The sequence below is a fragment of the Juglans regia genome, chromosome 7 (genome assembly GCF_001411555.2).
Source record: "Juglans regia cultivar Chandler chromosome 7, Walnut 2.0, whole genome shotgun sequence".
NCBI lineage: Eukaryota > Viridiplantae > Streptophyta > Magnoliopsida > Fagales > Juglandaceae > Juglans > Juglans regia.
Window position 1 is genome coordinate 43,314,921 of NC_049907.1, and position 11,223 is coordinate 43,326,143.

The 11,223-nt window shown below is 36.4% G+C and overlaps 1 protein-coding gene across 1 annotated transcript; it reads left to right on the plus strand.

The window, feature by feature from the left end:
- The first annotated feature begins 848 nt into the window (after nucleotides 1–848).
- LOC109001983 (transcription factor MYB4-like) lies at nucleotides 849–1,970 on the plus strand. The gene is made up of 3 exons (XM_018979521.2): nucleotides 849–1,198; nucleotides 1,324–1,453; nucleotides 1,544–1,970. The coding sequence occupies exons 1-3, from the start codon at nucleotides 1,012–1,014 to the stop codon at nucleotides 1,869–1,871; spliced, it is 645 nt and encodes a 214-aa protein (XP_018835066.2). The 5' UTR covers nucleotides 849–1,011; the 3' UTR covers nucleotides 1,872–1,970.
- Nucleotides 1,971–11,223: the final 9,253 nt, after the last annotated feature.

An 11,223-nucleotide genomic window follows, 5' to 3' on the forward strand; every position in this document is an offset into this window, starting at 1 on the left:
TTGTCTGATCTCATCAAGAAATCACATGTGGTTAATGAGCAAATGAAGAATATATTGAAATGATGTAAATGGGTGTTAAGTAGTAGTTTACAGCAATTGACATTAACTTCTGCCTACTCAAAATGCAGTAAGATTGAAAGGACCCCATGAATTAATGCTGCATAATTGAAGCCCCCCCCATCTGCAATTAAAGGCAGACATCTTAGTCAAACATCTTCGGTCTACAATGGAGACAAATCAGACACCTCAGAGTCTTACTGCAATGTTAAGAAGACCCAACCAATCAGTTTAGTTTTTCATGCACTCACAATAAGGTTCTGCCATTTACGTGGCTAATCTCTTTTTCAGGGAAAAAAATGTTGCTTGCAGCTAAATATTGTATTGATCTCCTTGTCTATCCTTTAGCATTCCCTTTTGTCACGAACCTTTTAGAATCAATCTGCATGCCCTCATTATAATATTTTGCACATGCTTAAAGGAAATTTTACAGATTGATTTTTTACCCACCATAGCCACTACATGACAAAGCTATCCTACTGATCTGGGGATCTAATGTCTTTACCACAACCATCTGATCTGTTTATCTTTCCTCACTAATTATGATGCTTTTGTCACCCTTTTTTTGTTTTTTCACAAAAAGCTGGTACATGCGCACTAAGTATATTAAACTCTTTTCTTTAGCAGCCTTTGTAGCAGAATAGAGTATGTAAAAACTTTATAGCGCCCTTATTGCTCAATCATCAGGCCCATGATCACAGTGACGTTCCCTTTATTTCCTGCCAAATTCGGGCCTCTTTTTCACACACACACACACACATATATATAAGCGTTAGTTGAGGCTCTTCTCCTCCACCAAGAAAGGTAGATAATAGAAAGAACCAGAGCATCACCCTCTACATAAGTAGCAAAGCTCCCCAAGCTTAGAATTCTCTCTCTCTCTCTCTCTCTCTCTCCGTACATATCTCACTCTTTCTCCAACTTTAGTCTTTAGATATACACGGACATAAGCTAATGGTTATGGCACCCATGACGGATAAGTCTATTAAAAGAGAAGTGAACCAAATGAAAGCCAAGAATAATGTTTCCATTAAGAAGGAAGCCAATAAGGGAGCATGGACAGCGGAGGAAGATCGAAGACTGGCGGAGGTCATTGCAAGCCATGGTCCAAAAAGGTGGAAGACAATTGCGGCTAAAGCAGGTCTTTTTTCATTCCCGCAGAGAATCCTAAACTCTCAACATCAGTATCTTTGATAAGAAATAAAGAAATCTTTACAAAATTTGATCTCAAAGGCTTAACAGGTCTGTGCTTGTTATATATTGAAGGTCTTAATCGTTGCGGCAAGAGTTGCAGGCTAAGATGGTTGAATTACTTGAGACCAAACATCAAGAGAGGAAATATATCAGACCAAGAAGAAGACTTGATACTTAGGCTTCATAAACTACTTGGAAACAGGTTAATTATTGAGTGAAAAAATTGCTTTGTATCTCTGAATATGATCAAGTTTTCTTATTTTGATTTTCGCTTTCCGATTATTTCTCTTAGGTGGTCTCTGATTGCCGGAAGATTACCGGGTCGAACAGATAATGAGATAAAGAACTACTGGAATTCTCATTTGAGCAAGAAAATAAAACAGGAGAAACAGAGGGGAGCTGCAACAAGGGAAGACTGTAATGCTCGGAAAAATAGAGCGGAAGAGAAAGTCAATGTAGCAATGAGAGGAGACGAGGAAAACTCATACAAAGGACTTGAAGATTCAGAAATCAACTTTGATGTGGATGAGTTCTTTGATTTCTCCAATGAGAGTCCTTTAAATTTAGAGTGGATTAGCAAATTCCTTGAACTGGATAAGGGATTCAGTGATGTATTGTAAACTGCATAGCTATTTATTTTCTCCCCTCGAACTCGGTGAATTTCTTGCCAATCAGAGTTGTATCTAGTTTTTTTCATAATTTATCACCTACTTTTTTCATCTTTTTTCCCCCCCGAGTTTTTCATGAATTTGGTAACATTCATGTAGTGTATCAGCTCTCTGGTATGCTGAAACTGTAAATCACTACCTTTGATTGGTCAAAATCAGTTTTGAAGGGGAGCACTAAACTGCGGATTTTTTTTTTATCGGTGACACAGATTATTTGGTGATGGAAACGACGGATGGTGTAAAGAGCAAGGAATGATGATAAAAGTGAGAGAGGGCTTGTTGACATTATTATGGGGGCTTGTTAGAGATGAGACAAGGCCATTTGTTACTAGAAAGTTCAATTTCAAGGAGAGATTTTTTGGGGAAAAAAATAAAAATAAAATATTTTTTCTTTTTCAAATGAAGTTAATATTTAGGCTGTATTTAGATGTTGAGGTGTGCGTCATGTTTTGTATGCCTTAAAAATATACGGAGAGTGAGGGGTCTTGGTGGAGGTTTGGGAGTCTCCGATACTAAAATCAATATATATCTTTTGTAGTTTGTGTGTGAATTTAAAGGATTCAGAAAAAGTTCTTTGTACTTGGAAGTCGGCTTTTTTACTAGGTTTCTAGGTGGAGACAACACGTACCTGACTTCGGGGAGCCCATGTCCCTTCAATTATTCGCTTAGTCAGAATCATTTAATGCGATGTGGCTTCTAAGACAACATCATTAATGCGGCGTATAGTTCGGGAAGTGGTGCTATTAATACGGTGTAGTGACTCACTTTACTCTGTGAATGTTCCTTGTTAAGCCCATTCATGTCTGTTGTCAGGAGATCAAGGGTTCTCCATATTTTTTGGCTACTTGCTTATGTAGGTTTCCGAGGTTAGGGTGTTATCGGGGAGGTGTCAGAATGGCAAGTCCCATCTGCCCTTACTGTATGCTTTTCTTGCGTGGGTTGCTTTATATATGGGTTTTGTTCATGGGCCGAGTATTCTGCAGAGACCCACTAACTCTTTTTAGAGCAAGGTCGTTGGGCTTGACCGGACGCTCTAACTTACTTCTCCCATGGTTCTTGGTGGGCTTGTTATACATACTGATAGGAGGAAAAATCTATTTACAAGCAACATTTAGATATTGAAGCGATCTCAAATTATGAGTTGATCTATAAATAATAACATTTTATAAGTCTTATTGAGATGTGTTTAAATCTATATAAGTTTGTATATATGTTTGAATATATAAAATAAATTGAGATAAATTTAATTTTTAAATTTTTAAATTTTTTTTCTCGGCATGATAGATATTAGTTTAAAATAGTTTGAATTGATTTCAACGATCCAAAAACACCCTTAACTTCATTAGTAACAAAGACCAAGTTCGTACCTGGAAAAGTTGCCATGGACAAATGTACTCGGGATATGCGATCTCATTTTAAGAGTTACGGGCAATATAGCATAATTTATTGGCATTGGCACTTTTTCCTGTCGGCTAGCTTCAGAATAAAAAGCATTTGAAGAGACCCAAAAAACCACTCCCACCACCAGATGATTCCAGGCTCCAGCGCTGTACCTTTCGATGCCAGCTAAGGCATATGTCTTATGTTATTAAGCTACCAAATAAATGTTATGGTTATTTCATTTTTTTTTTTTTTTGACCAAAGGGTTTACACATATTAGATTTGTACGAAAAGATCTGAGAATTTTTTGAAAAGAGAAGTGTAATAATTATAAATAAATTTTATAAAAATAAATTTATAAATTAACGTTTGACGTAATATGTTAGATTATAAAATTATTTTTATTATAAAATAAATTTAATGTATTATATTAAACTACATCAATTTATAAATTTATTTTTATAAAATTTTTTTATATCTAAAATATTTTTTTTGTTTTAAATTTACACGAAAAACTTGCATATTGTCTGCTGGGATGCATTTTGAATTTATAACAAGATTTCTTTTTTCATTAACTTACTTGAAAAGAGGTTATTTTCACAATGAAGACACAAACTAAAATCCGCCGCTATTTTATTTAAGTAAGGTTAAATATAATCGTAGAATATGTTAGAATAACATAAATTTTTTAAAAAGGAATATAGTTTATTATTAAAATTTTAATTAATTTTATATAAATTTCATATTTATTTTTATTTTTTAAAAAAAAATATATAATATTTATGAACTCCACAATTACAAATATCATTATCCAACTTAGGAAAGTCAAACAAAAGAGACAAATAATTTTGTCTTCCATCTTGAGAAGGACCCAAAAACCCCGAATGTCTTCCACAAATATTGGAAAATGCCTTGGCTTATCGAGGATCTCACTGATTTTATTATTATTATTATTATTATTTAATGGTTAAGGAAGTCTTTTTAATGAGTTTGTAATTTTTATTTTATTTTTAAAAATATTTAAAGGATTTAAAAAGATATTTGAAAAAAAAAAAATTGAACTTCTCGATGACACTCTCGTTTATTTCCAAACTGCAAAATACTTCCCTTCAAAGAGCAGTGCGAGAGTGTAGCACGAGACGGATCCGATAAGAGTAAAAAAGTGTTGTTGTTTTTTTTTTTTTAATATATATATATTCTTAAATATTTAAAAAATACAATATTTTTAAAAATATATTTTTTTAATTACTAAATAAATAATAATAATAAAAAATTATCGAGACCCACTGTTGGCGAGAGTAGCATTTTTCCCTACAGAATACTTCCCTGAATCACACGCAACTGTCCGATCACATTAAAGCTCAACCTACCCCAGTCCCGACCATCGTCGATTCTGATTTCGTGGCGGCTTTTGCTGCCTTCTTCCTCACCAATTATTCAGATCTGATAGGGGCAGACGAGTTGGATGCATGCATGCTGTAGTAATTATCGTGTATTTTCGGAATATCTAATATTTTTTTTTTTGAACATACAACAAATTTTTACAGAAATTATTATTTATTTTAAAAATATAAAATAAATATTTTCGTATTATTTTTTTGTGAATCAAACTCTCAATAAGTAGATCCAACTAGTAAAATTTTTAATTAAATGGATCTGAAATTAGAATTAGAGATCAAACTCAAGATCTTTATTTTAATAACATGTGAAATCACTGCTCATCTAAACAACTTAAACTCATAAGAAAGATAGGTTTAATTTTAGAATAAATATAGATAGAAATCACTATTGAAAGTATCTATTTTATATACATGATGTAGTATCATTTAGACTATATATCTTTCTAAATGAATGTTAAAAATAATTAACTAGAAACAATCACATAGTGATTATAATAATTTCTTTCTAATATTACTCTTAATTTTATATTATCTTCATCTCTGATGGTCTCTGATTATATATGGACATGGTCATGCATGCATCTAGGATTCTAGATCCTTTCATTTAGCTTTCTACAGTGATGATGCTGTAACTTCTGGGTTTAAGCGCGCATCTGCATGGTGCCTGCAAGGTGGACTGCGGGTCCATCGACCTGACACATTCTAATTAAGATTAAACTACCATTCTGTGTGCATGAGCTCAGCTCCAACAATCAGAGGGCCGGATCGAGTAGTACAGCTTGCATTCTAGTAAATAAATTCTCAATCGCTCAAAATAATAACATTATCTTCCCAGTTGGAAACTTATTAAATTCATGAGCCACTACTATTTTGTCTATTCTGTCTCGCGCCAACTCTTTCTAAGAATGAACGTACCAAAATGAAACCAATGTAAATGGGGCTCCAAGACCTTTCGGCCATGAGTGCAACAAAGACGTGCTACAGAGAAAGTACATCAAATCAATGGGCGCTTAGAGTCAAACCTATCCACCTAATTAGAACTGAAACAAATATATATGATTGATTGCATATTTAGCTTTAAACTGCATGCAGCCCGTTTCAATGTTAGCAGAGAAATAATTATAAAAATATAAATAATAAAACTTGTGAATTGACAGGGAGCATGCATTGGCTAATGAAAGTTATACATGATCGGCGTGTTCAAGCTCTTGGGGCGGCCAAGTTGAAACGCGTGAGCCTTAGAATTCTTCAAACAAAATTTGAAATGCAAGAGCCAGAAAAAGACATTTCAATGGGACAAATGGCACGTTATGTAAGACAAGAAGTATCGTGGACAAGTAATCTAGTGATGCAGCTTGTTTCTGAAAGAATTATCAAGCCGAATACTTTCTGGCAATTGCACGTGATAATATATGTTGTTTAAATTCTTATGAATAGATCATCAATATATATATATATATATATATAGATATAAAGATTTTTACAAACATACAAAATTATACGAAATGATATAAATTGCTAATTTTTTCTATATTTTGTAAGCTTGTGAAAAAATCTCGGAAAATAAATGAACTTCTCTTAGACATATACTATAACTCGATAATAAACCCAAATTTAACTCTTCTTTGAATAAAATTAAAGTTTGACTATCTGCTACTCATCCAAACTCGGCTTAGTACACGGCAAGGAAAAACCAGCCTTAATAATAATAAGGGCTCGTTTGGATAGTAAAAGTGTCATATCTTATCTCATCTTATCATTATAATTATTTTAAATTTTTGCACAAAATATATACTACAAGAAAAACAGATTTTTGTGATTAATTTATTGCAACCAAAAGACTATTTATAACCAATTTTAATTACAAATAATCATTTCGTTAGAATTAACTAGTCGCAAAAAAGAAGTTTTCTTGTAGTGATAATAAACAATTCAATTTTTTCAAATCTTAAAATAATAATCATATTAAAAATAATATTCTAACAATATATTATTGAATTTTTAACTTTCATCTCATCTTAACTAATTATTCAAACAGCACCTTAGTGTTCCAAAAGAAAGTGGAGGTAAGAATTGGCATGCTAATTGCTACCGCAACTCTTCCGGCAATATATATCAGATCAGTTTATTCGTCTGTTAGATCATGGCAATCAACAGAAAATTACAGCTTTTTATACCCATATCTTACGCAGTTAAATTATCGCCCAACTATCATCACGCAGATCATATCATAATCATAACCTTCAACTTACCAGCAAATCCTGTTTCCTTGCATGTACGGATGTAGCAATCCAAAATTCTGCAAACACATGCACCCTATTAAAATCAGTGATGAGATGTATTCCTAATTTTCTCTCCGTACACTTTTACAATGGAAAATCGCTCTGGTGACCTTTGCCGGAACTATACTCTATAAGATTTTTTTCTTACAATGAAAGACCATGAAAGAGATGGTTTTTCCTCAAGGCAGTGCCCAGTGACTGGCCAATATAGTGGAGGAATGCACCTCATCGGAGGGAAGCAAGAATTTCTACAAGTCGTATTGAGATGGTACGAAGGCTTGGTTTGTACATTGTCACTCGAATGATTTCGGACGGTATTTAGAAGTAACTGAATATGGCGACAGTGGGCGTAGTAGTCCTTTGGTGATCCTGGAAGGTATGGAAGGGGGGTTGAAAATACCTCTCCAGGGAAATGAAACATATTCTGAATAAGCACGCTCTAGTAAATAAGAAGTCGACGTCGACTGCATCCATGGACAGAACAATAGACAAAGGAAATGGGCTAGGAGGCAAGAAATCTCATATGCAAAAGTGGCGAGGGGCGGTGCTGGGAAACAGCTGACTGTAATGGGTGGCTCAAGCCACTCCTTGAAGTTGCTACAACAAGAAAAAATGGGGGTGGCAGGGAATGGTTGAGGGACTATACTTGCAAAGGGTGGTAGCTGCTTGTCTCACGCTGCCTCAGTGGAAAGGGAGATGCAGTAGGGAATCACTGGTTTGAAAGAAGAAATCACTTTATTGACGAAGGATGTAAAACCTCTTTCAATTAGAATGGAGCTGGGCCAAACCCTGGGCTTGTAACAAGGCCATCGGTCAGCTGGATCTAAGATGATTAAGTCTAAAGGAAATGGACTGCTCTTCAGGCCCGATAAAGGGAAGCCAAGATTCAAATGAGCCAAACACGCCAAGCTAAAATGGTGTCTCAAAAGAAATGGGCCCGTCGCTATGTTGGTCCATCTCCAGCACGAGACCTCATTGCCGACAACTTTTGGGGCTATTCCCAGCCATCTTTGCAGTGGGGTCAGCGCGTCGATGGGGCCTTCGACGTCAGAAGAGGTTGCGAAAAAGGTGATTTCGAAGACGACAAAGACATTGCCCAAAAGGGAGACAGAATAATGCACTGGTCCTCTCTAGGTCACATCTTGCTACCACGGTCGTGAATGTGCCGTCCTTGGCGCCGGTGGAAGAGATATCTCAAATCTTTGCAAAGGAGATGACGAGAGGTTCATCGAAAGGGCTGGAGCATGGCGAGAAGCCACAGATACTCCAATCGTTGGCATCTAGGTAGTTGGCTAACCTTTACGCCGTGAAGGGAGGCATACCGGCGCTAAAAAATGGTATGGCAATCGAGAAATCCATTTATGTCGACTCAGACAGTGTGGGAGGCCCAGGTAATTTAGAGAAGGGTGCACTGGATAAGGCTATGGTTGTTTTCGAGGCCACAAGGGGAGAGGTGATGACGGTTGCAAGGCGGGTGGATGCCGGAAGGGGCAAGTCCTCTGTTGAGGGGGCAGAACCTACTCCACTGAATTCATTTCATTCGAGGTTGTCAGATTGGATTATTAAGAAAGCCATAGAGATCAAGCATTGTGTGGGGATAACATGTGAGGGTTTTGAGGAAGAATTTTTAGTGTTACAGCTATTGAAGTTGGAAGTGCGCAATCTACAACAAATCTTTCTATTAATTTGGACAAAAAAAGAGAGAGATAACTCAAAAGGCAAACGTGGGCAATGAATGATGATAGAGGGGAGAGGAGCTCTAGCAGGGGCATTTCAAGGGACGGGTAACGACAAATCATATATGAAGCCAAAAATAATATCTTGGAACATAAGGGGGCTGAATGAACACAACAAACTGCTCCAAGTCAGAAATTTACTTCATCAATGGCAATGTGATATCATTTGTTTACAAGAAACCAAGTTAGAATTTATTACAAGGAAAATAGTTTAAAGTTTGTGGAGGGGACATCATGTTGGATGGTCGTATCTGCCTTCGAAAGGAGCATCTGAGGGTGTTCTTATTATGTTCAATAAAAGGGTGGTGAAAAGGTTAAAGGACTGTATGGGTGAATTCACTGTGGCATGCTCCTTTGAGAATGTAGAGGATGGTTTCCAGTGGGCTTTTGCAGGAGTCTACGACCCTAATATTGATGAGAAAATAAGGTTTTTGTGGGAAGAACTGGCAGGACTTCTTAGTTGGTGGGAGTTACCAAGTTGCATAGGGAATGACTTCAATGTCTCTCATTTCCCGAGTGAGAGATCAGGTATGTCCCACATCACACCTGCTATGAGGGATTTTTCTGACTTCATTTCAGAACAAACACTTATGAATATTCCGCTAACAGGAGGTTCACATACTTGGTCTAACACTCGTGAATTCCCATCCTGGTCGAGAATTGATAGAGTTTTGCTAACTCAAGAATGGGAGTTACATTTTTTGGAGGTAACTCAGAGAAGATTACCTAGGGTATGCCCAGACCACTTCCCCCAGCCTTTTAGACTATGGAGGCATCCAAGGAGGTAGAAGGTATTTTAAATTTGAAAATATGTGGCTTAAGACTGACGATTTTGTAGACAGGGTTTGATAATGGTGGTCTTCTTATGATTTCCAAGGCTCTCCAAGTTTCATAATGGTGAAAAAGCTAAAAGCGCTAAAACAAAATTTGAAATAATGGAATGAACAAGCCTTTGGTAATGTAGGTCTACAGCGACACTCCCTTCTAGAGGAGCTATAGAGTTTGGAGGATAAAGAGGAGGCTAGAACTCTTTCTGAATCCGAAACAAATCACAAGAGGTAAATAGTTACAAAATTGGAAAGAGTCATATTAATGGAAGAGATCTCTTGGAGACAGAAATCAATGGTACTATGGCTCAAAGAGGGAGACAAGTGTACAAAGTTCTTCCATAGGGTGGCTAATTTGCACCGGAAGAACAACATTATTGATATGTTGATGATAGATGGAGCAGTATCTTCGGATCAATCAATCATCAAGAACCACATTGCACAATATTATGAACATATACTAGCCAAATAACAACCATGGAGACTGATTGTAGGTGGTTTGACATTTTCTATAATATACCCATTGAGTGCAGGGTGGCTTGAGAGACCCTTTGAAGAAGAAGAAGTATGCAAAGTCATTCGAGGTATGGTTAGTGACAAGGCCCCAGGCTAGATGGTTTCACAATGAGCTTTTTTCAAACTTGTTGGGAAGTGCTAAAGGGCGTCCTTATGCAGGTATTCCAAGAATTTCATGGTAATGCTAGTTTTGAAAAAAGTCTAAATGCTAACTTTTTAGCACTTATTCCCAAAAGGGTTCCTGATCAGTGAATGTTTGAGACTATCGTCCCATAAGCTTTGTGAATGGGGTTTACAAGATTATATCCAATGTGCTAAAAAACTGATTGAGTACGGTGATAAAAAAGTTAATCTCGAAGCCACAAAATGCATTTGTCAAAGGCAAAAAAATCCTGGATTCGGTCTTAATTGCTAATGAAGTGTTGGATGGATGGCTCAAATCGAACTGGGGTTATTTTGCAAACTAGATATGGAAAAAAGCCTATGATCATGTAAATTGGAAGTTCCTACTTTATTTACTTACAAGATGTGGTTTTGGTGAGAAATGATTGAATTGGGTAGAATTTTGCATCTCAACAGTTCACTTTTCTGTATTGGTGAATGGTTCACCAGTGGGTTTTTTTGACTCCTCATGTGGCTTGAGGCAAGAAGATCCACTCTCTCCCTTACTCTTTTTATTTGTCATGGAAGCTCTCAGTCAGATGATCGTGGGCCTCGTGGAAGGTGGATTTCTTTCTGGTTTTTCAATGGGGAATGGTAATTATGGCTCTATTAATATTTCTCATATATTGTTTGCGGATGATACTCATCATCTTTTGCTGGAGCAAATCTCAGGCATATCCAATCTGTGAGGGCTTTACTTCTCTACATTAAAGTTGTCTCAGGTTTGAAAGTTAATCTCTCAAAGTATGAACTGGTACCGTTGGGGATTGTTCCTAAAGCGGCAGCTCTAGCCTCCCTCTTGGGATGTAAGGTATCTTCTCTACCCTTGAAATATCTTGGCTTATGTTTGGGTGCTCCTTTTAAATCTGAGCAGGTTTGAAATGTAGTGATTGAGAAAGTGGAACGCAGATTGGCATCTTGGAAGATGTTGTATTTGTCTAAAGGTGGTAGGCTCACCTTAATTAAAAGCACCCTTTTTCCAACTTACTCATATATTTTTT

What these genes read in the sequence shown, in the direction of transcription:
- LOC109001983 (XM_018979521.2), top strand. Translation starts at nt 1,012, where the DNA reads ATGGTTATGGCACCCATGACGGATAAGTCTATTAAAAGAGAAGTGAAC. An exon ending in GACAATTGCGGCTAAAGCAG is followed by an intron (nt 1,199 to 1,323) that starts GTCTTTTTTCAT and finishes TATATATTGAAG; the next exon opens with GTCTTAATCGTTGCGGCAAG. An exon ending in CATAAACTACTTGGAAACAG is followed by an intron (nt 1,454 to 1,543) that starts GTTAATTATTGA and finishes TATTTCTCTTAG; the next exon opens with GTGGTCTCTGATTGCCGGAA.